Source organism: Vipera ursinii, assembly GCF_947247035.1.
Source record: "Vipera ursinii genome assembly, chromosome: 9".
NCBI lineage: Eukaryota > Metazoa > Chordata > Lepidosauria > Squamata > Viperidae > Vipera > Vipera ursinii.
The window spans coordinates 17,226,040-17,253,646 of NC_139523.1; the positions used below are offsets into that span (position 1 = coordinate 17,226,040).

At 45.6% G+C, this 27,607-nt stretch overlaps 1 protein-coding gene across 6 annotated transcripts in view; it reads left to right on the forward strand.

The window, feature by feature from the left end:
- KMT2B (lysine methyltransferase 2B) overlaps positions 1 to 27,607 on the forward strand; it is a 62,454-nt gene that overhangs the window by 12,890 nt on the left and 21,957 nt on the right. For 5 of the 6 annotated variants that reach the window (XM_083369165.1, XM_083369169.1, XM_083369167.1 and 2 more), the window contains exons 3-16: positions 1,593 to 3,781; positions 6,395 to 6,502; positions 6,743 to 6,905; positions 9,494 to 9,734; positions 12,783 to 12,838; positions 19,204 to 19,449; positions 19,919 to 20,013; positions 20,390 to 20,488; positions 21,316 to 21,429; positions 21,650 to 21,796; positions 24,226 to 24,321; positions 24,986 to 25,103; positions 25,999 to 26,112; positions 27,078 to 27,262. In XM_083369165.1, the coding sequence (XP_083225291.1) occupies positions 1,593 to 3,781; positions 6,395 to 6,502; positions 6,743 to 6,905; positions 9,494 to 9,734; positions 12,783 to 12,838; positions 19,204 to 19,449; positions 19,919 to 20,013; positions 20,390 to 20,488; positions 21,316 to 21,429; positions 21,650 to 21,796; positions 24,226 to 24,321; positions 24,986 to 25,103; positions 25,999 to 26,112; positions 27,078 to 27,262 (3,971 nt within the window). The remainder of the gene's footprint in view (positions 1 to 1,592; positions 3,782 to 6,394; positions 6,503 to 6,742; positions 6,906 to 9,493; positions 9,735 to 12,782; positions 12,839 to 19,203; positions 19,450 to 19,918; positions 20,014 to 20,389; positions 20,489 to 21,315; positions 21,430 to 21,649; positions 21,797 to 24,225; positions 24,322 to 24,985; positions 25,104 to 25,998; positions 26,113 to 27,077; positions 27,263 to 27,607) is intronic. The other variant, XM_083369170.1, reaches the window with a different exon arrangement.

Here is a 27,607-nt window from a genome sequence, read left to right on the forward strand (position 1 = left end):
TCAACTCTGATGCTGTTAGTCTGAGTTGGACTTTAAAAACCCCCAATATTTAATCATTTTAAAGACAAGTTGCTGTCCCATACTTATACGAGATCTGCCTCCCTGAAACTGGATATATTGTATTGCAATACAGGAAGGACATTGTTCATAACTGGTCCAAAAATTCTTCTGTTTTCCAGCAATTGTGTCCATGCACAATAATCACATTAGTTATGACACTATACTTAAAGCAGTAGTTTTTCTAGTGGGTCTAATACTAGGATCTGGGGGGCTTTTTTGTATGAATGTGGAATGATTACTTCCAAGGGCTTTAATACTGCAACTTTTTAAAGTCACTACTAATACCATTTATTAATTCTTCTGAGACTTGGAAAGCTCTCCCAATTTTATAGGATTCCCAGTGGTGCAGCTTGGTTTGGCTTGTATGATTCTCTGCCAGATGTGAAGTTTTGCCTTTGATTCCATTCCTGACATCTGCTTTCTTGACCTCTTGTCATTGAGGTTGTCTGCTGTTCAGAGCATTTATATGTGAAGTTTAAATATTATCACAAAAATTATTATAAGCCTCAACCTAAGTTTTCTTTGGGTATTGTAATTTCATTCGTTGCATCATTCACTGTTAGAAAGAAAGCTGATTTTGAATGTTCCAGAAGATTTCCAACTTATAGTACAGTATACACAATTGAGACTGGAATTTCCATTATTAAACAAGGTGGTTGTTAAGTGAATTGTGCCCAATTTTACAGTCTTTTTTGCCACTGTCGTTAAGTGAATCACTGCAGCTATTAGGTGACACACGCGAACATTACGTGATTCCAGCTTCCCTCACTGAGTTGGCTTGTAAGAAGGTGGCTGGGAAGGTCACAAATAGCAATAGCACTTAGACTTATATACCGCTTCACAGTGCTCAACAGCCCTCTCTAAGCGGTTTACAGAGTCAACTTATTGCCCCCCAAAATCTGGCTCCTCATTTTATCAACCTCGGAAGGATGGAGGGCTGCGTCAACCTTGAGTCGGTCGGGATTGAACTCCAGGCAGTGAGCAGTGAGTTAGCCCGCAGTACTGCATTCTAACCTCTATGCCAGGGCGCTCCAACCTTGGCAACTTTACGCCTTATGGACTTCAGCTCCCAGAATTCCTCAGCCAGCATACGACTTGTGGACTTCTGGAAGTTGAAGTCCACAAGTCATAAAGTTGCCAAGGTTGGAGACCCCCTGCTCTATGCCACCACATATGGCTTCTCCACATGGTAATCATATGGCCCCGGGTCACTGCAGCCATCATAAGTACATGCCGATTACCAAGTGCCAGAATTTGATCACGTGACTGTGGAGACGCCGTGACAGTTATAAGTGTGAGAACCGGTTGTAGGTCACTTGTTCCACTGCAGTTGTAACTTTGAATGCTCACTAGAGGAATGGTTGTAAGTTGAGGACTATTAACAGAACCGTCACAACTAAATATCGGACAATGTTCAGCTAGCAATGGGATGTTACCTGAATGGACTCTGCCTGGGTAGGAAATTGTTTTGTGAGCGCCCCTTGTAGCCGAGTCATTTTTTTTACAGCTAAGGTTTCTCTCTCTTTGTACAGGTGCCTCTCTGTCACCGCACGGCAGGAGGAGGAGGGCGTTCGCTGAGGACTCCGTTTCCAAAAGGTTGGTCAAACAAAAAGCTGTGGAATCCCAGCGAGACCGTATGGTAAAAGCGTTGGCTGAGCTGCTTCAGAGGACCAAAGGGACCCCAGCCAGGATAGGCCGGCAACCAACATCTAGTCCAAAAGTTGTCAGGATGCTTCCTAAGCAGACTCAAGCTGACCCAGAACCAGCTGTTGACCCAATAAAATCCACCGCTCCTCCCCTTCTCCCACCACCAACAGAGAAGACTCTCAATTCCACTGTCTCACCTAGGCCACGAGGCCGGCCACGCGGCTCCTTCACAAAGAAACCTATTCCAAGGCCCGGACCTCTCCACCAGAACATCAGAACTTCATCTTCCATCCCGGAGCCTAACAATAATATACAGTTGCCCTCCTCGTGCGCAGAGATCAGTGCATCTTCCGAGCCATCCGAAGCGTTGAAGAAACCACCGCTCATCCTCAAGTTCTTCTCCAAAGCCAGGCGGCATAAATCTGGCCAGTTGGTGGTGACCCACGTCCGGCTAAAGACCCACGGTCACAGAAGGGGCCGGAAGAGGAAGTGGAGCGTGGTGCCAGAAAAGAAGCTCTCCCCGCTTCCTTCCGAGGCTGTTTCTGAATCGGAGGCAGTTTTATCAGAGCCGGATACTTCTGACCCTGAACCTAAACAGAAGGAGCCCCCTGCTCCTCATTTGCTGTCAGAAAACCTTGCCCCCGAATCATCTCCTCCGCCCAAATCTCCAGTCTCAAAACCAGAGCCACAGCTGGAGGCAGTTGTCCAGGAACTGCAGCCAGCTCCAGAGGCCCCTGACCCAGAAGCCTCTGGACCAGAACCAAAGTCTTCTGTACCTGAAGGTGGCATTCTTCCTTCGTCCACCCAGGTCTCTTGGAAGCAGGAACCCCAGCGGCCCTGTCTGCAGAGCGACGGAGCAGTCCTCCTTCCCGAGAAGGGGCCTTCACGTGTTGCCCTTTCTGTAAGGGCACAGTGTTTGAAACGGGGTCGTGGGCGGCGCGTGGCAACTCAACAGTTGCCAGGCAAGATGAGGCTGGAGGAGGCTGGGGGAACCGCTCAGCAGTCTGGAGTCACTGGCTCTGAGGAGGTCCCAGCTCTCAAGACCACCTTCCTGAAAAATATCCGTCAGTTCATCATGCCGGTGGTGAGTGCCCGGTCATCCCGTCTCATTCGGACCCCCCGTCGCTTTATGGATGAGATCCCACAGAAGGCAACCAAGCCCTTGGAAAGCCCCGTTCCTGATGGGGCTTTAGACAAGCAGGAAGCTTCTCTGTTGCCCTTGCAGGGGACCCCTCAACAGCTGAACCCCCCAGTCCCTAGTTCTCCTGAAAAAGATACCTCTAGAGCTCCGTCACCCCCATCTTCCCCTAGTGGGCTCCACGTAACGCCTACTGCACCAGCCCTGCCTGAGAAACGGCGATCCATCCTACGGGAACCCACATTCCGATGGACCTCACTCAGCCCCACTTTGTCTCCCAAAGATATGGGGAAAGCTCTCTTTCAGGTGCCTAGTGAAGATGCGTCTCTTGTGCCCAGCGCACCAGCTCCTGTCTCTTCCACCCCAACCAAGCGCACTCCCCTGCTACGGGCCCCCCAGTTTACACCCAGTGAGGCCCACCTTAAGATCTACGAATCGCTCTCTGTGTCTCCCGAAGAGTCTGACCCGGTGCCGGTTTCCCCCGAGGTCAGAAGGGACCCCCCAGTGCCGCTGCAAGAAGCTACCTTGCTCTCCAGCGAGCCCGTGGTGACCCGCAGTGGCAAAAAGCTGGTGGGAAGAACCAACCACCTTGCTTTGCCCCTCTTCACGGAGGTTCCTAAGCCCCTTGAAGCTCAGAGCAAAGAGCTGATCACCATGGAGGATGTCAATTCTCCCGGCGTGGTTCACAAGGTGGCGATCCGAAGAGTGGTGCCTCCCTCCACCCAAGTGCAGGAGCAAGAAGGGAAAGCAGATGACAGCTCAGAGAGCGAAGCGGAGCCAGCAAGCCTCTCTGTGGAGGAAGCGAAACCCCCCATGCCTCAGCCCAAATCCATTGTCACTTCCCTTTCCAGCATGGATAAAGTGTATAGCCTGCTGACTCGTGCCAAGGTGCAGCTGTACAAGATTGACCAGCAGAAGCAATTCAAGTTCATTCCGGTAAGAGAAGCCCTCCACCAGGTTGAGTGATGTGGGTTTGGGAATTGTAGCGAGGGTAGGCCTTGTCCATAGGGGAATCAGGTGCAAGAGGTCAGGATCCAGGAGAGAGGTTAAAAAAAAAAGTACTTACAGGTAGTCCTTGACTTATGACCACAATTGAGCCCAAAGTCTCTGTTGCGAAGTGAGATATTGGCTAGGTGAGTTTTGCTCCATTTTTTGACCTTTCTTGCCACAGTTGTTAAGTGGGCCATTGCAGTTGTTGACGTAGTCACAACAGTTGTCCCAAGTGTACTTTTGGGCGAGGCAACTGGACTTTCTTGTTATTCTTGGAAGACGTTTCACTTCTCACCCAAGAAGCTTCTACACCTCTGAAGCTTGGATGAGAAGCAAAACGTCTTCCAAGAATAGCGAGAAGGTCTAGTTGCCTCTTGGAAAAAGCATCTTTGGGACAACCATGACCTGGATGACGGAGAACCTCCATAGACATTTAGTAACACAATTGTTAAGTCAATCTGCCATCCCCATTGACTTTGCTTGTCAGAAGTTGCAAAAGGTGATCACATGACTTCGGCACACTGCAACCGTCATAAATACGAACCAGTTGCCAAGCATCTGAATTTTGATCACGTGACCATGGGGACAGTTGAAAAACGGTCATCAGTTGAAAAATGGTCATAAGTCCCTTTTTTCAGGACCGTTGTAACTTTGAACGGTCACTAAACGAACTGTTGTAAATTGAGGACTACCTGTACAAGTTTATTTCATGCTACCTATACAAACGATGGAGGGACGTTGGCGTCAGATAAGAGTCCACAGGACTTGAAGTGGGGCTGGACTTAGATGTCTTAAGAGAGTGTAGAGATTCCAAACTAATGATGCATTTGACCCTGCCCTCAGGCTCAGCCTGATCGTTTCCCACAGGGGGCAGGGAGTTGTGGTCTTCAGGTTGTTGGTTTTGCTTGAGCACAGCCCACAATTTAATTTAATTAATTTAATTTATTGAATTTATATACTGCCCTTTCCCGAAGGACTCAGGGCGGTTTACAGGGTATAATTTTAAAACATTAATACAAAAATTAAGACCAATTTAAAAAAGATTAAACTAAGTCCCTGCAACATGTAAAACCCCAGTTAAAACCCAATTAAAACTCAGCCTGAGCCGGAAAGCTCGAAGAGCCAGGTCTTCAGGTCTCGGCGGAATGATCGAAGGTCGGGGGCAGTCCTAAGCTCCACGGGCAGCTGGTTCCAGAGGGCAGGCGCCCCCACAGAGAAGGCCCTCCCCCTGGGTGTCATCCGCCGGCATTCTTTGACCAGCGGCACCCTGAGAAGACCCTCCCTGTGGGAGCGCACAGGACGAAGGGAGCTTGATGCTGGCAGCAGGTGTTCCCTCAAATATCCTGGACCCAAGCCATATAGGGCTTTATAGGTCATCACCAGCACCTTGAATCTCACCCGGAGGGCAACTGGAAGCCAATGCAGCTCGCGGAGCAGAGGTGTTACATGGGAGTAACGGGAAACTCCCATCACAACTCGCGCGGCTGCATTTTGTACCAGTTGAAGCCTCCGAGTGGTCCTCAAGGGCAGATCCATTTTGATACCAAACACATGAGTTACTTTTATGAATGCACCCCAGGTTAGAAGTCTTTGAATTTGCATCCTCTGTTTGGAGAATTATCAATGGAGCATGTTATAACAATAATAATTGAGTTGGAAGGGACCTTGGCTGTCTTCTAGTCCAACCCCCTGCTCAGGGAGGATCTAACGCACAAAATACTATAAAGATGGTGCAGCATCCAAAGAATTGGGCTTATTGTCCTATATTTATGTTCTCCCCCTAGGAAAGAAATCAAAAGGTTCTGAGATATTCTGAGCAGTAAATGAGAAGCAAATGAGGGATTGGGACAGGCTACCACCTATGGTTAGAAGTTGATAGCTACTTTGAGGTTAGGTCTGTATTTTGCTCTAGGCCAGGGGGGTGTCCAACCTCGACGCTCACTGGGAATTCTGGGACTTGGAGTCCATAAGTCTTAAAGTTGCCAATATTGGACACCTCTGCTCTACACCATAATAGCTGCCTTTATCAAACATGCTTGATGTGATCAGTGCCAAACCTACTGGTTGCGTGCACACAGTGTGCCACGTATGATGACTTTAAATCTTTTTTTAGTGTGTTTTTGTGATACAGTTTTTTGTGAACTCTGGCCGTTTGGTAAGCTTACGGTGCGGTGTATTTTGAAAATCCTGTCATTGGATTCCTACAGTTACCAGGTTGAATGTGCTATGTGAACACATGAACGGAGACATTTTTCTTCGGTTTTGGCTTGACATGTGTGAATACAGCCATCTGTTGTTTATTCAATTAGCCACAGTGAAGCAGTTGATGGTTTAGTGTGATTTGAGCGTGCTCTTGGGACTCTGCATGCCTGGGCATAGCTGTGTGCGCCATGCTGTGCTTCATGGAAAATGACTGGTGCCACTGTATTGAGAGATTTCTGGAATGAAAGCTGCCATTGTGTTGGAAAATGGGCAGAATTGTTTGGGGAAATTAAGTATTGAAGGGGGGGGCAGGTCCCAAACCATGTGGAGTATAATGCTTGTGTCCCTTTCTCCTAGGGGTGTCAAACTGTCAAAGCCGAGGCCTTTGAGACTCCAAAAATCCCAGCTGAGCAGGAGACGACTGCAGACCTTAAAACGGAAGATCAGAAAGAGGCTAGAAAACAGGTAATTGACTTGCAGCAAGATTCCAAATACAAAAGCACGGGAAATCTAGGTGCTGTGCTTGATAACCTAGCTATCGTGGCTGGCTTCACAGTTTGTGAGCCCAGCCACTCACAGGTCAGTCAGTGCCACGTGGCCCGGCACAATGCATGGACCCTGGCCAAACAGATAACAGTTTCGAAGAACTAGCTCTGCTGCTTGTCACTCATGATAACGGAAGCTCTTCCTGCACTTTCTTGACAGGGCCAGGAATCCCCAGTGCAGGGCCCTCGGATCAAGCATGTTTGTCGGCATGCCTCGGTGGCCTTAGGGCAGTCTCGTGCAATGGTGCCAGAGGATGTGCCACGCCTCAGCGCCCTGCCTCTGCGGGAGAGGGAAGAGATTGCTGCATCGCCCACCGTAGAGGGTGAGTGTTGGTGGAAAAGATTGGCTGAAGATTCTCCTTCTGCCTTCTGGCCTCACTTTGTCTTACTGGGTAAACCTGTTTCCAGAGCATATGGTGTATCTTAATCTGTAATGCCTGCTAATGACATCAGGAGGCAAAGCTTTTACCCCTGTTTCCCCAAAAATAAGATAGGTCTTTTTTTTATATATTTTTGGCCTCCAAAAGAGGCGCCATGCCTTAGTTTCAGGGGGTGCCTTTTATACTCAACTCTGGGACCGACAGCCCCACCCAGCCGGCCCACTTCTTCTGACCGAAGGAACAGCTTCTTTTTGCAGCTGCATTCCGGCCTGGATTTTGCAGTCAGGTCTTTCTGGAAGGCCTATGCAGCCGAGTACCCAGCTATGGATCACAACTCAGTTCTCGGCTGCAGTGGCCTGTAACTGAGAAATGGAGGCCTGGCTGCAGAAAACGCCACAGAAGAAGTGGGCTAGCGAGAAGAGGCCTGGCTGCAAGGTGAGTGGGTGCAGGATGCGTGGGGCAGCTCCACCCCCACCCCAGCTTGATTTTTAGGTGTGCGCCTCACCCCAAAACTGGGCTTATTTTGGGGGTGGGGCTTATATTAGGCCCACCCCCCCCCCCAAAATCAAGCTAGGGCTTATTTTCTGAGTAGGCCTTGCTTTCGGAGAAATAGGGTATTCAGCCTTGGGTGCAATAAACATGGAAAAGGACCGGAACACCCACGTAGCAGGCTTTATTTAGACAGAATATGTCTGTTTGGGTTAGGAGAAGAGGAATTCTGACTCAGATTGATTGAGGTGGGCGTGTCAACAAGGGAGGAAGTACAGATGGTCCTCGACTTACACCAGTTTGTGTAGTGATCGTTTAAGGTGACAACGGCACTGAAAAAAAAGTGACTTACGACCACTTTTCACACTGAGGAACACTGCAGCATCCCCGGGGTCATGTGATCCCTTTTTGCCACCACCTGACAAGCCAGATTCACTTAAAAAAACTGTGTTGCTAACTTTAACCACTGCAGCGATTCACTTAACAACTGTGGCAAGAAAGGTGGTAAGATGGAGCAAAACTCACTTAACAGATTTGGGGCTCCAGTTGTCGTACGTCGAGGACTACCTGTAATATATAGAAATATGTATTTTTGGATTCCTCAGTATGCTTGCAGATCAGTGCGATCCCTGCACTGAGGCAGTGCTCATGGTGTTCACAGGACTTCTTACTAGCTTCCTTTTGAAGATCGTGGCGTATTCATGACAGTTTTTCCGTTGGCAGTGCAATGTGAGCCTGTATTAGGAACACCTTGCAAGCATAGCTGAACCAGGCGCTCGCTCTCTTTTATTTTTTAAGCCAAGCTCTAACTTTCATGGTGCTGGCTCTTGGGCCATGCTGGTTTCCTGTGATAGGGTTCAGGTGGGGGTGAGAATCTGAATGTGTGGTGCTGTGGTATATACAATAGAAGAGCCAAGTTTCAAACAGTTGGCTTAAGGCAGGGGTCTTCAAACTTGGCCCTTTTATGACTTGTGGACTTCAACTCCCAGAATTCCTCAGCCAGGCATGCTGAAGTTTGAAGACTCCTGCCTTAAGGTGTACCATCCCTGTACCTGAATTTGCCATTTTTACACTTTTGCTTTACAAGCAAACCTCTATAACATGTAAATCCAAAAGTCCTTTTATGGGTGTCTTATCATAGTTGTTGGGCTGAAGCTTCTTCAGCCTGTCCCATCCATGGTTCCATCGTGGCACTTTTTCTCTAATGAAATCAGATTTTTGCTACTCCCAGGATAAGATAGAAATAGCAGATCTAGAAGGTTTTGTCTAACTCAGGGGCTCCCAAATTCTTCAGCTCATTGACCCATTGAAGTTTCAGATTGTTCGACTCCCAAATATCTATTATATATAAACAATTCAATAAATACTATTTTAAGTAATACTGCTAGTACTGCTAATAATAATAAGGGCTACCCAAGTCCGCTCTTGCTGTTCTTCATGACTGTGCATCTGTAGGTAACATCTCTCACTGCTGGCTAACTCACCTTCAGGGCTAGTGTGGAGATCTACAGAGACCCCAAAAGATTAATGGATCCCAATTAACCTTCCATCATTTATCAACTACCTCTTCACCACCAGCCGTTTATCAACCCCTTGGATCAGGGGTCTTCAAGCTTGGCCCTTTTATGACTTGTGGACTTCAGCTCCCAGAATTCCTCAGCCAGGCATTTTAGTGGGACTTTGACACAATTTAATTCTTTTTTAATATTTGTATTCATTTGTATTTTATTGTTGTTAGCCACCCTGAGTCCTTCGGGAGATAGGGCGGCATACAAGTCTCATAAATAAATAAATAAATTCTGGGAGCTGAAGTCCACAAGTCATAAAAGGGCCCGGTTTGAAGAGCCCTGCCTTGGATGGCCCCATTGACCCTTGGAGGCCAATATTGAACACCTTGGGGAGCCCTGATCTAACCTGACAAGTCAGAATCTTATGTCAGCTAACAAGCATAGATTCATTTTAGCTGTAGCTAAAGAGGCTTAGAGGATTAGAGATTGTAGCATCAGGCTTACAGTCAAGTTAATGTTTGGACTGTTCCACAGAGACCTCGTCAACGTCTGAGAACGAGTGTGGCCTCCAGAAACAAGTGAAGCCAGATCCCGCAGTCAAGGCTACACCGCCCCCTGTGCGTCGCCACGTCTCTCACCATCACGGCAAAAAGAACCGAATGACTCGCTGTGGGAAGTGCAAAGGATGCCTAAGGCTCCAGGACTGCGGCGAATGCATCAACTGCCTAGATAAACCAAAATTTGGCGGGCCAAACACTAAGAAGCAATGCTGCGTGTGAGTGTGTCTGAGAAGTTCCCAACTCCAGCCCTGACCACTTGTCCACTCCTTCCGTACCTGCTGAGCATTAGAAAGCAAGGCTTCAGGGTTTTACCCGTAGCCAAGGAGAGGTTGCACCTGTACTTGTAAATGGGGGTTGTAAATGCTGATTCTACTAGGCAAGCCCTGGCTGCAAAGTTTAGCATCCCCTCTCAACAGTTAGAAGCAACTTTCTGCTCCTTATGGTAGGCAAGGCAACTCTAAAAATCCACAGCTACTTGCTGTGTTTCTTCGGAGGAGAATCATAAGTCAGGGAGTCGGATGTTTCAGCAGATAGGAGTCCACAGGCATTGACATAGTGATTTCTTTGTTTATTGGTTTGATTTATATTCCTCTAAAACAGGGGTCTTTAAACTTGGCCGTTTTATGACTTGTGGACTTCAACTCCCAGAATTCCTCAGCCAGCGTGCCTGACTGAGGAATTCTGGGATTTGAAGTCCACAAGTCATAGTATCAGTTTTTATCCCAGCATGGACTCAGTGATGGCGACTGGCTAGAGTCACTCAGTGAGTTTCCATTAAGTGTGGGTTTTATTATGAGATTCCCTTAACAGAGTTAATACCTAAACCAAGGGCGTCTAACCTTGGCAACTTTAAGACTTGTAAACTTCAACTCAGAATTCTGCTGAGTGAGGAATTCTGGGAGTTTGAAGTCCCCAGGTCTTAATGTTGACAAGGATGGACACCCCTGCCTTAAACATTACACTATATTACACTTACACATTCGGAGACCCCGGTTTAAATGCCCTTTGAAGGTGCAGCTAAAGTTGAGTCAGAATACCGAAACCTAAGCATGATGTGTTATTTTCTGTATCTGTATCACAATTAGTACGCAAGTTAAATAAACACAAGGTTCACCATGCCACACTCATTGTGATAAACACCCGAAACTCTTGGGGTGTTGAGTTGGCTGACCCTTTTCCTTTTGTTTCTTGCATCTTTTCTGCTTTCATAATTTGTCTCGTAAGTAGGCGGGTGTCACTTTGGAGTGCTGTGAAGCTGAACCCATCCCATTCTTCCAGCATCTTAGTGCTAACTCACTGCTAGAAATCCTTTCTGTCTTTCCAGGATTGTCTTAACAATTTTCTGCAACTGGATGTTTGGCTGCTGTGAGTCTTTGGACTCTAAAGCTAGCTATTATTAATATTTGTGATAGGACAGTAAGGAGAAGGGGATTAGGCAAACTCAGTAGCCTTGTTTTTGTTTTTCTAATCTCAGGCAAGTAGCCCTGATGATGTTACCTGGTTGGGTAATGAAACGTCTGCAAGAAAACAACCCAGCTCAGAGAGCACCAAGGCTTACATGCAGTCCTTAGAGTCAAGAAATATCCTGGTGGAGGGCATGATCTTCCTGGAACAGAGAAACAAAAAGATTTCAGTGAAAACCGCAGAAGTGTAGGATGGAGAAAATAATCCCTGAAGAAAACTTTGGAACTCTCTAGCATGTCCACTAGAACAGTTCTTTTTCAATCTTGGTAACTTTTAAGGTGTGTGGACTTCAACTCCCTGAATTCTTCCGTCAAACGGCTGTCTAGGGAATTCTGGGAGCTGAAGTCCACACACCTTAAAGTGGCCAAGACTGAAAAAGACTGCAATAGGACCTCAAGTCTTCTCCTAGCTTAAGTCCTCATGGGACAAGGTAGACTTGTCAAGGAGGATGGGAATTCCTTTTCCTTTTTGATAGGTGGTGGTGGGGGGAAAATAAAGCAATTTACAAGTTATGCAGGCAGGACGCTGCATTTCCCATAGCAGTATATGTTTTAGAGGTTTCATTTTAAGCATAAGCCACCTTTTCCCCAACCTGGAGTGCCAAGAGGTTGCATTTGGAAAGCTTAATGAGTCCAAAATTTTACATGATACAAGTTGATTTCCTAATTTTAATAGGAGTCATTATTTTCTTGTTTTAGGACACACGTGTCTCTCGCTTCAGGCAGAGTGATACGAGAGAAAGGCCAATTTCCTAATTAATTTCTCCAGTGGACCCACCTTGTGCTGAGGGAGACCCTAGGGCTCTGCTGCTGGCTTTGCTTGAAGCTTGTGGCAATAATAATAATATAATAATAGTAATAATAGTTGGAAGGGACCTTGGAGGTCTTCAACCCCCTGCTCAAGCAGGAGACCCTGTATCATTCCAGACAAGTGGCTGTCCAGTCTCTTCTTAAAAGAAAAGATTTATGAAAGGCCTCTGGTCTGTATGACTAAGTTTCAGTGGCTGGCATATGTCAACTCCGTGGGGGAAAAAAGGAGCTTCTGGCATCATGAGACATTCAGAGCCCACCCACTCCACCTGCCTTTTTTAAAAGTATCTTTTGAAATAAATAATTACAGGAAGAATCATAGAATTCTTTATTGGCCAAGTATGATTGGACACGTAAGAAATTTGTCTCCGGTTCATAAGCTCGCGGTGTACATATAAACAGCAAGGAATAGGTCATAGGACTTAATAAACAACATTTAATAAATCATGAGAAACCAACAGGAGAGGATAGTAGGAAAGATGAGTGGCTAAGAAAAGAGAAAGGAGTCAATGCTGTGGGAATTGAGCGTTCCGCAGAGGGGAAGGCACGGGGGGGGGGGGGGAAACTATCTTTGTGTAGTTGTTTCGGCATGCAACTCCTGACGGGAGAAGTTGAAATAGATTATGCCCAGAATGCGAGGGGTCTGTAGCTATTTTCTCAGCCCTCTTTCTGGTTCATGCAGTATATCGATCCTCAATGAAAATATCTTCGCTGCCAAACAAAATATCAGCCTTTGGCATATTTTCAGGAGCAATCCTGGTCCCCACAAAAGGCTTCCTGGGATGCTAAGAGAATTCAACATCTAAACAATGGGTGTTCTACTTAATGGTGACAGCCGTGTTATTCTTTGTGCTCTCCCAAATCTAGATGCGTCCCCCCACTCCCAAGCTTGAGTCCTCCTGGCTTATTTCTAAATCCCTGGGCTGAAGAGTCTGTTGGAGGTAGTTTTTCTTTTTACCTCTCCTCTGACAATGTATGTCTGGCTGACAGGTATCGGAAGTGCGACAAGATTGAAGCACGGCGAGTGGAACGGCTGTCTAAGAAAGGTAACAGTTGAGTGGTTGAACTTGACTGGACTAATGTGCTCCTGTGAGTTGGTTGCGTGATCATGTGTGGTCTCTTCTCTGTGTGTGTCTTTGGTTTTCCTGTTAGATATTATATGACCTTCTGATCAGGGGCATTTTTTTTTATTTTTATTTTTTTGGAATATTTGTATACCTTTGTATAACCATACTAGCTAAAGTCCAGCCCATACCAAAGGGCTGGAATTCTGCACTGAAGGTCCAAACTGGGATTTCAACATTATACCGGAATGAACGTTTGATGCTTCACATCCCAAGTGCCTGTGTTTAGACAGGCTTTTTAATGTTCTAGTAGTTTTGCCTTTTAAAAGTTTTGTATAAGTCCAAAGCTAATGTTTCTACTGTCTTTAACTGTAGCTTTTTGAAATTGTGTGTTTTTGATAACACTTTTGCTGTTTTTCCTCGATTTGGCTTTGTTTGTTTATCTGTCTTCTTGTAAATCACACGGGGTGCGTTAATGTTTGTGGAAAAGGCGGATTTACAATGGAAATGACTTATTGCCAATGACTCACTTTGTATGCTGGCGGGTTCTACCTTGCGACTTGTGCAGATTGACGTATTAAATTGTAACGCGGCACAATTTTGTGAAGAAGTTGAAATGTGGTATGTAAACCGTCAAGAGATGGGGAAGAAGCCTTCAGGCCTGTGAGGAGAAGAAGAAAGGGAGGGTGCAGAGAAGTATGTAGTGTTCCTGGGAAGAAACGGTACTGCCCTTAAGAAAGGCACATTCCCTTGACCACAGGATCCTTCTTCCTTTTGGGGAGTGTGGGAGGAACACATTCCTCTTTATGGTACATTTCTGTGCTGTGGTTGCCTACATATTTCTTGACAAATACATGCATGCTGTAGAATATGGTCAACAAGCCCACAAAAGTGACTAGCCTGCTCTTGGCTGAGTGCTTGCAAGGTGTTTGGTACTGGTCACAAGAGAGGGAAAACCAGTATGAAAACCCAACAGACGTTGTCAGAGAAGGAACCCAAAGCCATGCCCTCTTCTGCCAGCCCAGTCAGTCACCTTGGATGACCAAGGCAGTTCTTAAATATAAAGGTCATCAAGTGAAGGTGAGCTCCTGAGGATCTGTGTACAGGATTTGTGTCGTAATCCAAATAATGCATTATGTGATTTGATGATAAACATACAGAACATCAGATGTCCCACTCGGGAGGAGCCAAACTGATCTGCTGCCCCCAGGATACTGCTGTGATGCTGTTGAACAATGTCTGCTCACTCACACTGTCCCTGAGCTGCTTACATTTCTTGGAGCGAAGTCAGAGGGTTTATTTCATTATGGGTAGTTTCAGAGAATCTTAATAAATAAATAAATTTCTAATGCAGTTTGCTTCAAGAATATTGGGGTGGGGGGCAGGGGCCCTATTGGGTTAGGATGATTTAATATTGGGCTCCTATACTTTGTGTGGTTAGGCCTCAGCACTTTTAGCAACAACATATTACTGTTAGGACGTGGCCTTTAATTTTGCTTTTTATTTCTTGATGAACTTTGCAGTCAGTTTAGTTTTGTAGGCTGTCCAGATCCAAAGATCTGAGGCCAGAGAGCTGAGCTGTTTTTTGTCTCAAAGGTGCTTTTTTAAGAGGCGACTGAGCTTTCTTTGTTTTTCCTTGAAGGCGTTTTGCTTCTCATCCAAGAAGCTTCTTCAATTCAGAACTGAAGAAGCTTCTTGGATGAGAAGCGAAATGTCTGCAAGGAAAAGCAAAGTCCAGTTGCCTCTTGCAAAAACACCTTTGGGACAGTCACGACCTGGATGACTGGGAATCTCCATAGACGTAGACCAGGGGTCTTCAAACCTGGCCCTTTTATGACTTGTGGACTTCAATTCCCAGAATTCCTCAGCCAGGCACGCTGGCTGAGGAATTCTGGGAGTTGAAGTCCACATAAAAGGGCCAAGTTTGAAGACCCCTGACATAGACCTATTCTTAGATTTGCTTTCTGAAAAAAATGTGCTTGATTAAACAAGCTTTATATTAAAATAAAATAAATTCCAAAGACTTGCGGTTCCTCCACAATTGTAGCTGATCTTTTAACCAAGGAAGCTATTTCGTACCAGGTCAGACTTTTCCACCATTATGTCTTTGAGCTGTCAGCAGCTCTCCAAAGGCCGGCATAGTCTTTCCCCTCTCCTGCTATTTCTCTTCAGAGCTGCCAAAAATTGAATTAGGGATGTTCTACAATGCATGGGCTCTATCACTGAACTGTTGCCCACGCTTGTCTCTATGCTGACTGGTGCAGTGACCTGGTTTAACATATTCCTGGCTCTGTATTTTGTTTCTTCTTAATGTGTATTGTCTGTAGCCATTACACTGAATTATGCTTGTTTCCCCCTAGAATGTGCTGTTCCATTCACTCCCCTTGTTTCATGCTGTGACAACTGCACCTATCCCTGAATCGTGAACTGTTGCCATTTGAAATGCTGTTCCATCTAGCTGACATTCTTGGGCAGGCTGTTTTTCACTAATTCCATGAAAGCTGAGATTGGTGCACCAAGGTTTCCCATCTGGTCCTTCTTCCAAATGCTAGCCAGGGTTGCTGCTGCTTAGCTTAAGGAAGATGGCTTCATCACACAACCTCTAGGCCAGGGGTAGGCAACCTCAGCTCTTCTATGTCTCATGGACTTCAACTCCCAGAATTCCTGAGTCAGCTACAGTATAGGCCTTGCCTTCACTCTTTGTGGTTTCTCTCTGGAGGTACATATTTGGTTTCATGAAATAACAGCCATTTAAAGTGAATGTAATTTAAAGAGGTACCCTGTTCAGATAATTGTCTCCTGCCCCAAAGCTATTTAACAGGCCCTTTGGCCTCAGATTTTTCCTCTTAGCACCATTTCTTCAGTCACCTGTGTCCCCAACCAAAGAAAGATGATGCTCATCTTGGGTCTTTTGTTTTTCTCAAGTGAGGGGTTCCAAAAACAAATACTTCTCCCCCCCCCCCCCGCCCCCAAATGGGAATGTGGAATCTGATCTGCTGCAATTTTAAGTTTTAAATATTGGTGAGGATATAAGCACTTCTATGATATCACCAAAAGGTGCAGATTTTCTACCACTGATATTAGCTGTGCATTCATCTTGACCCCTTTCGTCCTTCAGATTTTGTAGGATCCTGTCATATGGAAACATTTTACCCTCTTAAAGTGACTATTAAAATGCTATCTAACATTTATATCCTGCTTTCAAGTGTACTAATTGCTCTTAAGATGCCTTATGTTCTACTAATCCTTAAAACAGCCTTGGGAAACGGGATATGTGATGCTCTCTGTCTTGCACATGGGTGTTGGAGTTGCTGAGGCTCACAGCAGGGAAACTTCCCTAATGTCACCCTTGAAGTAAGATTTTCCTGTGTCATAGCCTAGAGTAGGTGGTCTAAATTATAAGAATTCAGTTTAAACACAAGTTCCTTGATTTGGGTGGATGTGAAAGAAGGAAGAAAAAAAAAGGGTCAGTTCAAGTTGTGGGTTGAATTGGTCACTTAGCTCTGATATTCCCACTTCCTGTTATCCACTGCAGCTTTTCCCTAACCTGTTTCCTCCTCAGATGTTTTGGGCCTGGCTTCCATCACAGTTGAACAGACTTGGGACCTGCAAAAGTTCATATACTGATTACTAGAACGAAGTGCATGGGAGCGGCTTAGTTATATGAACATGCGCTAAGTCTTGAGTTTACAGCACACATTTACCTTTGTACCAAATGAATCCATTTCCTTGGCTCAAACAGTACATTGAAGCTTCTACTAAAGAAATGGAGCTAGGTTTGCACAACATGCTAATAATCAACCACAAAAGCTACCAAATGGGAAAACTGAATAAACCTTGCCTACTGGGCCAGTGAAACTGCTAAGTCTAATTGGCCCGAATCAGCGTATTGTGCAGACATAGGTTGCCTCTGAGCATATGTATAGCCCAGGAATTTGGGATGGCTCTCAAAACAAGCTCACACCCCTCTCCACTCTCACAATAAAACATCCTGAACGTTAGAAGCAAGCAAGTTTTTGTGATGCTTTTTCTTGGAACAATATAAGTAGGAAACCTTTGCTGTTCAACAAACAGATTCCTAATCCTGCTGCTTATCCCTGCTGTAATTAATGCTGTAATCCAGCCTAGCTGAAATTACCCATGCTTTCTGCTTGCTTGTAAAACCCATGTCTTCCGCCTCCCTCTGTTGTTTTCCCCTCTTGTTTAAATTTAGATGTTTCTCAAGCTTGGCGGCTTGAAGATGTGTGGATCTCAACTCCCAGAATTCCCAGAGTTGAAATCAGCACAGCCAAGCTGAGAACCATAGTTTAAACTTTAACCTTCTGTAACTACCACTTAAATCAGGAGTCTTCAAACTTGGCCCTTTTATGACTTGTGGACTTCAGCTCCCAGAATTCCTCAGCCAGGCATACTGGCTGAGGAATTCTGGGAGCTGAAGTCCACAAGTCATAAAAGGGCCAAGTTTGAAGACCCCTGATTTAAATGTTCTTTGGGAGAAGTCCCAGGTAGCAGTTTCCCTCATTGTCTCTGCTCCCCTCCCACCCCCAAGTTCTTTTAGATGCTCTGGGGGGAAAAAAGGGGTTTTAAAAGTAGACTAGTCTTCCTCAGTTTGGCATCCGGTTGGGGAATTCTGGGAATTGCAGTCCTCTGGAGGCCAGCAAGTGGAAAAGGCACTTGCTAGGTGAAGGAATGCTGTTGTCTGCTAAAGACTGGGATGGGTGGAGCCAAGGATACCATAGATAGTTCTGCAACCGTGGGAGTAGGTGGAGGTCCTGTCCTTTTTTTTCGGGATTATGGGAAGGAAGTGGGCAGGTACTAGGAAGGGGCTGGGCTGGGGAGGCCATTGTGATCTGAGGGGGCCTGAGCAGAGTTGATCATGCATGCCCCTGAGAATGCCCTCACTTGCTGTGCAGACTGAAGAAACATTGCTTATGTGAGCAGATAAATCTGGGAAAGGAGGCTGAAGGTGGGGAGGGTGGCAAAGAGTGTGTGTGTTGTGTGTGTGTGTGGGGGAGAGACAACATTTGGCTTGTTCTGCTCTTGGGGGGTGGGGGAATTGGAGCTTAGATTCCTGGCTTCTTCAGCTCAGCTCTGGGGGTGGCTTGGGAGAAATGCTAGAAGGTGCAGCCACATGTTGAGGGTCCCTTTGAGCTGCTGAATCTTTTTCCTGCCTTACCTCTTCACTGCTTCTTCATCCTTTTTCTGGCTTCCACAGTGGGAGCAGAGGCAGGGAGTTTTGGCCCTCCACCCCTCCCTCCCTTTGAATTTCACACAAAAAAACTCTTAATGGTACCTTCAAGGGGGAGGGGTTGGGATCAGAGACTTCATTCGGCTTCATCTGCATATGAGAAAGTCGACAATGACTGCCAGAAAGCTAGAGAATTGCTCTTTGGCTTTGCTGTAAACCAAGGAGAATTACAAGCCAGTGCAGCTTTCGAGTAAATCCATAGTGCCTGATTGAAGTTGGATCTATAGGAGCTCAGAGCCTTGAGCCAAAGTCAGTATGACCGCGGTGATAATGGTCTCTGAAGTCCCATCTAGTTTTTTTCCTTATCTCTCTGCTCTTAGCTGTAGACCTTAAATCTCTTTTGTTTAGGAAATGAGAAAGTAAGGAGGAAGATCATTTACCGGGCCTTTTAAGAAAGGAAGAAAGGGCCCTTTAAACAGCATTTCCAGCAGGGATGGGTAGGGATTGGAGACCTAAATTGCTGACAGGAGGGAGGGGGGAAGATTAAAGCATTGCTGCAATAGATGGAAGATGAGCTGTGGCTAAGGTAAGTGAGCTAATAAAGACTTTGTCATGGGGAGAGCCTTATAGATGGGTCCGTGGCTAAGCAGAGCAACAGCTGACACAAGATGTGTTGTTGTGTTGAGGTGCGGCTTCTTCCACAAGGCAGGTGAGAGTAAGCATCTCTCACCAACCTTAAATCCGGGCTGCTAAAACCCAAATGCCCTCTGGTTGCAAGCAGAGATACAGAAATATTCTTTTGGCAACTGGAGAGCTCTTCTTGGTCCTTGTCAGTCCTGCAGCGCTGAGCAGTAGGTTAAGCTGAAAGTTGATGCTGGTAAGAGCACCTAACCGAGCTGCAGAGCTTTTTTGAATTTTGGTCTGATCAGAGGTTCAGAGCCTGTTGGGATGGCGGTCAGCTGCACTAAGTACCGTGCCTCAGTTCAGGGGTTTGCATTCATTTTTCTCTCCCATCTCCCCACCCCTGATTATGCATTTATAACAAGTCTTGGGCAGTGTGCAAGGGGGATGGAGGAAAGGGGAGGAAAGTTCGGCCCAGCATCCATCTGCTGCTAGAGTCGGACTGCCGGGCTCTGCTCACCCATGCCTTTGTCTTCAGGCCGTACAGTAGTGAAGCCCATCGCCCCCTGGGATTCAGAGGATTCTCAAGAGGAGTTTCCAGCCCCCTGGGAAGTCATGCTGGGGGCCACAGAGACTGCTGAGCAAGACTCTTTGTTGCAGCGTAAGTCAGCCCGGCGCTGCGTCAAGCAGAGGCCCTCATATGACATCTTTGAATCCTCTGACTCAGACACAGAGCCGGCCTCCGGCTCAGCCACTCATCGCCGGAAATCTTCCCGGGACTCAGGTGAGATGTGAACTTTTGGGTTGCTTGGTCCATGACTTCCAGGCTAAGATTTGACAGCTACTGGGCTACTATCGGTGGCCATCTATGGCACATGCACAAAAACAAGAAGCTCTTGCATGTGTCTGAAGCTGTGGCTAGCTGCAGCTTCCGAGGGCACAAGCATGGTTGTTGGTATGCCCACCCTGGGCACAATTTTCTTAAGAGGAAGCTCTTGATGGGAAGACCAATAGGGCCTGAGAGGTTGTCTCGTTTTGGTGTGACGTGACGTTACGGCAAGCCAGAGATCCTTGATGCTCAGTGATAGCTAATTCAGTAGATTCTGACTTATTCTTGACTCACAGCATCTCTGAGGTAAAGCCTAGTGGAGTTGCCATGCTTTGTGCTTTCGAGGTGAAGAATAGAGTAACTTCTCACCCTGTTTGAGTCTGATGCAAAGAGAATACGCTCTGAGATGCTCATATGTTTCCAGATTTGCTTCCTGTGGACTCCGAGGAGCAAAGCCGGCCTCGTAAAAGTTCTTTGCAGCCTGTGGTGCAGTTGAAAGCCAGGAAGAAACCGGAGAAGGTGAGCCATCAAGAAAAGGATGAGAGAGGCAAAAAAATTCACGTCTGGGCTAGGTTTTGTTGTTGTTTGTGTTGTAACTCAGGAGGGTGCACAGCGCACATCAGGGACTTCAAGGAATCCACTGTGTGTTGTGTTCTTTAAGTGGGATATGAGCCAAGTGGCAAGTCATTTCTTTGTTTTCCCACCGAGATTCATTTCCCTTATAGCAAAATATGCCAGTTCTTCCGTCGTCCTTCCTTACCCTCCCCCACATCAGTTTATTTCTTCTCTTCTCATATCCTAATACCAGCATCGTGTTTCCCATAGGACACCTGGATGTCTGGGAATATTCAGTTAATCTGCCGCTATCTTTCCTTCTTTTCTCTGTCCTTTTCAGGACATCCCTCTTTCTGCCTCACTGCCCTCCATCTCCAATGGCTGGAACGGGAAACAGAAGTCCACGGACGGAGTCCACCGGCTCAGGGTTGATTTCAAGGTGAGGGAGGAACTTCTGCCTCATAGACACCATGGAAAGGATGGCATATACAGCGAAGTCAAGTTGGCAATCACTAGACTCCAAAGTGTATTCCCTAGCGCAGGGGTAGGCAACCTTGGCTCTTTTATGACTCGTGGACTTCAGCTCCCAGAATTCCTGAGCCAGCCATGTTGAGGGGAAAGGGAGAGGTTTCCATGCTGAGCCATGCTGGCTCAGGAATTCTGGGAGTCGAAGTCCACGAGTCAAAAAAGAGCCAAGGTTGCCTACCCCTGCGCCTAGTGGAACAAAATCTCAGTTGGCACCTGTTCCTAAATCTGCTATTTACAGTCTTATGCCTATTAAACCCAAATGGCTCTACAGATGATATTGTTCTAGACCTGAACAGTTTTGGTCTAGGCTACTGCAGCACGCTATACACAGGACTGTCCTCGGAGATTGTCCTGTAGTTTCAGCTGGTGGAAGAAGGTACCAGTGCAGTTTTGCAACCTTGTTTGTCCCACATTAAAGGATATGTGATGGTTCCTAGTTCTTTCTGTGACTCAGTATAAGCTGTTCGTCTTGGTTTTACATTTTTAAATAGATTACAATCTCTAAATCCAAGTCTCTATTTGTCTTGTTAATGCACAGGAGGATTTTTTTTTCCCCTGTGTCATTCCCAAACTGCAGAACAAATATCCTTTGAGGCTGATTGGTCATCCCTCTACTGTCAGAAGAAGTCATCAAGGCATACCATTGAAAGTTTTTAAATTCCCTTTCCGTTCATCAATTCACGGTGTGTTGCTCTATAGCTTTTAGAGCATTTTTTTCCCCACTTGTGTGCCCCATAGGAAGACTGTGACTTGGAAAATGTCTGGCTGATGGGCGGTCTCAGCATCCTCACTTCAGTACCGGTCACAACGCAGGTGGTCTGCCTGCTCTGCGCAAGCAAAGGTTTCCATCAGGTGTGTCCAATGATGGAAGGAGCTAAGAAGTACTGAAAGTTGCCCTGGGCAGGAATTTTGAGGAAGGGCTTTGCTTGCCATTTGGGAATTGGTCAGGTGGAGTTGCACATTGGGGTACTTTTGCCCTCAGGGTTTGGGGGTTAAAGAGGAATCAAGAGTTATCCAGTTGCCTGTTTTCATGGATGTAGGATCTCTAACCTGACTGCTGCCTGTTCTGTAGCTTGTGTACTGCCAGGTGTGTTGTGACCCTTTCCATGTCTTCTGCCTGGAGGAGGATGAACAGCCACTGCCCGAGCAGGAGGACAGCTGGTGTTGCCGCCGTTGCAAGTTCTGTTATGTCTGTGACCGCAAAAACAAAGCCTCCAAGGTAAGGAAGTGGTGTGTGTGTGTGTGAGAGAGAGAGACAGAGAGACAGAGAGAGAGAGAGAGAGAGAGAGAGAGAGAGAGAGAGAGAGAGAGAGAGAGAGAGAGAGAGTGTGCAGGGAATACACTGGCTTGTATGCTCCTTCTGCTAACAGGAAAGTAGCAGTCCATCATTGCATCACCAACAGCTCTGTGTAAGGGGGGGGGGCAGGAACCAGCATCCTGGAAACGGCTGTGCTTTTAGCTTGTTCATGCTCACAGATGGAGGACTTCAAGGGTCAGGAAAGTGACCTTAAATCAATTGCTCCTTGGTCTTTATCTCCCCTTTCAGGATAATGGGGAGCGTGTGGGGCATTCCCCTTCTTTAAGCCCAGACTCGGAAAACATAACCAAAAATGGGCAGATGTAGCAATAGCAGAAGCAGCAGTAAACTGAGGTTTCAGAAAACATTAATCCCATCCTTCTTTGGCTTCCTCTTTTGCTACCACACTTCCTTCCTTCCTTTTCATGAGTGCTCTGTCTCTCCTTTTTCTAGAGCCACTTGGGTACTCAGGCACCATCCTATTATTTTCTTCACTCTTGGTTTCCTTAACATGAGTACTCCATCTACCAAATGGCTTCAGTGGTTCCCTTTTAGCTGACCTGAACCTTGATTTGCCTCCCTGGTGCTCTTCTCCTCCTCCTCCCCTTCTCCCTTCTCCCATAAAAATGTAGTGTGTTATGGATTTATATTCCATTTCTCTTACTTTTATGCACTTAGGACAGCAAACAGTTGACCAAATACAGAATTTCGGATCGCTCCTTCACTTTTCCTTGGAGTCTTCTGCCAAATTTGGGTCTTTTGTACCTGTGTCCCCACGTTTCTCATGCCTGGCAACTTTTAAGATGCTGGCTGAGGAATTCTGGGAGTTGAAGTCCACAAGTCATAAAAGGGCCAAGTTTGAAGACCCTTGTACTAACGTAACAACTGCAGTGATTCACTTAACAACTGCGGCAAGAAAGTTTGTAAAATGGGGCAAAACACACTTAACATGTATCTTGCTTAACAATAAAAATTGGGGGTTCAGTTGTGGTCATAAATCAAGGACTACCAGTAAACAACCAAAGGATTCTCAACTGGAGAGAGGTACTTCTGCAAGGTTTTTTTTTTAAGCAACATATACTGCAAAGAGAAACAGAAGTAAATAGGGGAAGGGTGTTAGAGGAGAGGGAAAAAATGGCAGTATTAACAGCTATGCATGAAATAGGGAGGGATGCGGTGGCTCAGTGGGTTAGGCCGCTGAGCTTGTCGATCAGAAGGTCGGCAGTTTGGCGGGTCGAATCCCGAGTGCCGCGTAACAGAGTGAGCGCCTGTTACTCGTCCCAGCTTCTGCCAACCTAGCAGTTCGAAAGCACGTAAAAATGCAAGTAGAAAAATAGGGACCACTACAGTGGGAAGGTAACAGCGCTCCGTGAACCTTTGGCGTCTAGTCATGCCGGCCACATGACCACGGAGACGTCCTCGGACAAGCGCTGGCTCTTTGGCTTTGAAACGGAGATAAGCACCGGCCCCTAGAGTTGGAAACGACTAGCACGCATGTGCGGGGGAACCTTTACCTTTACCTTATGAAATAGGGAGGGAAATGAAGGTGCCAATTTGAACAAATGGCATATAGATTCAATAATGCCCTGGACAGGTGCTGGACAGCTAGACAGGCATTTGAGTAGAAGAAGGAGAAGCTGCTTCTTTTTTTAAATTATTATTATTATTATTATTATTATTATTATTATTATTATTATTACTATTATTATTACTATTATTATTATTATTATTTTAAAAAATCCATTTCTACATTGTTGTCTAGGTATACAAGTATTAAAATATAATAACCATCACATTCGTAATAATCTTATCAAAATTCAACCATATACTAGGAAATAGCAATTGAAATATCTAAAATAATATTACCCACATTAACATTAGTTATATAACAATCAAAAGTATTTACTAATCCGTTATAAATCTTGCTCACAAAATCCACCTGTTCTCCTATTTCCAACTTTCTAACCTCTGTTTTTATCAGCTAACCATTGGTAAAATAAGTCCCGTGTCATATAATAATTCCGTTTCTTCTTTTTCTTTAATTTTTAACGTTAACCTATCCATCTCTGCGCATTTCCAGTATTTTTTTTAAATTATATTCGAAGGAGAAGCTTCTTTATCATGAACGTAAATATTTGGAAAAAAATAAAACCAGAATTCTAAGGATCTGGTTTTCTTAACATAGCTTTTGTGTTTAGCTCTCAGCTTTCTTTTTTTTCCCCTGCACATTTTGCATTTCTGGCCGCAGTTCTCCGTTAGGAGATGCGAAGGATTCCAAACACAGGGGTAGCAGCTTAGTTGTTTTCCTGCGCCTTACTCCCTTTCTCTCTCTCTTCTATAACCTGCCACAGCAACTGCTGGAGTGCGAGCGCTGCAGGAATTGTTATCACCTGGCCTGCCTTGGCCCCAACTATCCCACCAAACCGTTTCGTAAGAGGAAGGGCTGGGTAAGTATCCGCAGAGTGGAAAATGTTGGGCAGTGTTTCTCAACCTCTGCAGCTTTTAAGATATGGGGGACTTCCAACTCCCAGAATTCCCCAGCCAGCACACTCTGGGAGTTGAAGTTCACACACCTTAAAGTTATTTATTTATTTATTTATTTTATTACATTTATATACCGCCCTTTCCCGAAGGACTCAGGGCGGTTTACAGGGTAATTAAAAAAACCAAGATAAAAAAGTTAAAAACAATTTTTTTTAAAAAAAAATTATATTTGTCCCTGCATAAATAAAACCCCAGTTAAAATTAAGATTAATTCTCAGCCTGGGCCAGAGAGCTCGAAGAGCCAGGTCTTCAGGTCCCGGCGGAATGAACGGAGGTCGGGGGCAGTCCTCAGCTTCACTGGCAGCTGGTTCCAAAGGGCAGGCGCCCCCACTGAGAAGGCCCTATCCCTGGGTGTTACCCGCCGGCAATCTTTTACCGGCGGCACCGAGAAGACCCTCCCTGTGGGAGCGCACTGGACGAAGGGAGCTTGATGCCGGCAGCAGGTTGCCGTAGTTGAGAAACACTAGAGCAGAGGAGGAGAGTGAATCAACTGTACAGCCTTTGTACTGCAGGCTCAACCGCCCCTATGTTGCAATTGTGAAATCCTTTTCCTTTTACGTCCTTCAGATCTGTTCTGCCTGCATCCGCTGCAAAAGCTGTGGGACAGCGCCAGGGAAGAACTGGGACACGGAATGGTCCAGCGATTACAGTCTCTGCTCGGCCTGTTCTGTGCTGTACAATAAAGGTGAGTGCAGCAAAATCTTCTGAAAAGTTTCAGACGTTTCCACTATAAATCGGAATGCTTAGCAAGTGTTTCAGTACAAGGACATGTTTAATGAATTTATGGACCATTAGTCTCTGGGGTCAGCCCGTCCTTTTAACCATTATTCCACACTGGCTTTCCAAAGTAATTCTTGCGTATGCATTACCTATATTTTTTTACAGAGGTATAGATTGCTAATACCAATTTTCCCCGTAAGAATAGCCTTGTAAAGTAAGTTGGGCTAAGAGTGAAAGGCTGGCCCAAAGTCACTCAGCATAGACTTGAACCTGAGCGATGTAACTTCAGAGAGATTAAAATATATCTGTGCTTATAACTGCCGTGAAGAATACCAGAAGCCACATTTTATATCTTTTTTTTTCTTTTCTGTTTTTCTTCACCTTTTTCTCCTTGCAGTTTTTGCTTTTTCCTTGATTTACTTTTGGTTTCCCCCCCCCCTTTCCCCCCTTGCTTTATATTAGTTTTTATTGGCTTTTATCATCTGCTTTAAAAGCTTCAGTGACCATTTTAAAGAATAGACTTCAACCTTGGTTCCCCCCCCCCCGGTTCTAGCCCACCTTTTCATCATTCCGCCAAACCGGCTATTTTCCGGTGCCAGGCAAGAATGGTTTATTAGTTTTTCAACCTTTTAGGCATTTTAGTTTTGTTCCGTTTCTACACCGAGGCATAGTTTTTATTCTACTTTAGGCCCAGCAGCTTCTATTCTGCTTTTATTGGTGTTTCGGTTTTCGTTAACTGAATATTGTTCGGCTACTGAAATACGGGGTATGAATGGAGCGAGCGTTGAAATCTTAACATTCGTTTCAAAAACCGGGTGGGCTCATCGTCCCTCTTAATGTGGGGTCTCTTCCTCGTGTAGGGAACTACTGCCCGATCTGCCTGCACTGTTACGAAGATAATGACTACGAGAGCAAAATGATGCAGTGTGCCAAGTGTGACCACTGGGTTCATGCCAAGTGCGAGGGACTTTCAGGTTGGTTGTCTGGAGCAACATGGCTTAATTCAGGAGGCTAAGCCATTTTGTTGTCCATCCACATTGGGAAGGGACTAGGACTAGCCCTAAGAAGATGGATAGCATTGCTGCTGCATTCTTTTTTTTTTTTTTGAACTATTACCATCTCGCAGACGGTACAGGATAATAAAAACCAAGACAAACCGGCTGAAAAATAGTTTTTATCCCAGAACTGTAATCATATTAAATACTACTGCATAGTGCAACATTGAAGTGCAATATTAGTGGCAGCGCAATGGTGAATAGAATGTGAAGGATGCGTGTATATAATGTATGTCCTTAGTTGTGGTTTTTACTTGTGTGTGGTGTGCACTGAGGACAGCACTTAATTTTGTTGTGAGTTACACAACGACAATAAAGATATTCTATTCTATTCCATTCCATTCCATTCCTTCTGAAATTATTCTATTCTATTCTATTCTATTCTATTCTATTCTATTCTATTCTATTCTATTCTATTCTATTCTATTCTATTCTATTCTATTCCATTCTATTCCATTCTTTTCCTACTCCTACTCCTACTCCTACTCCATTCCTATCCTAATATTTCTTCCAGACTGGTTTCAGTCGTTACACTAATCTATCATTCGAACCAGGATATTTAACAAGTCTGTTGGGTCAGGCAGTTCAAACCCATAAATGATTGTTTTCAAAGTCAGAGTCTTAGACGTTGCACTAAGCTCAGCATGAATGCTGAATCCAGATATTATGTGGGGAAAGCCGTTGATGGTAGCAGAGGTGTTGCAGCAGGGGATTGTTTTGTTCTAGAATTGTGTGACCTTTGTGGTGTTTTCCCCTTTGTGGGTTCCCCCAGCTAGATTCCGTATTTGTAAATGTAGCAAGAAAAGACTGGAGGGGGGAAAATGGGAGTGTCATTCGACCTAGGAATGAACATGAGCGATGTGCTCCTTTCCTGTCTCTTCCAGATGAGGGCTATGAGATCTTGTCTAACTTGCCGGAGAGCGTGGTGTACGCATGCCGGCCCTGCTGTGGCAGCGATAAGACCAAGTGGCGAGAGGTCCTTAACTCAGAGCTGCGCAAGGGACTGCGGCAAGTGCTGCAAGGGTTGCTAAGCTCCAAGTGTGTGGCGCCACTGATGCAGTGTGCACAGGTATGGTTTCTGGAGCATCGTGCGGGACCATTTCTTCTCTATTTTCTCTCTTTCCCCAACCCAATTTGATAGCGCAAAGTGCTCAGTGTAGGTGACCCAAATGTACTGGCTGCCAATTAGCTTGGCAGACATTCTCCCAGGCACTGGGCTAAGGTAGTTAGAGCTTTGTGATGAGTGTACAGCTTCTTTCTCTGGTTGATCGGTTCTGCCATCTGGTTATTGTCATCGTCCCATGCTCTTTGTAGATCTGTTGTTTGCTTTTATGCGATGAGCCACTCAAAGTCGATCGCAGTTGGGCGACGCCTAAACTAAATAAATACAGAAATGCAAACATGCCAGTCATCA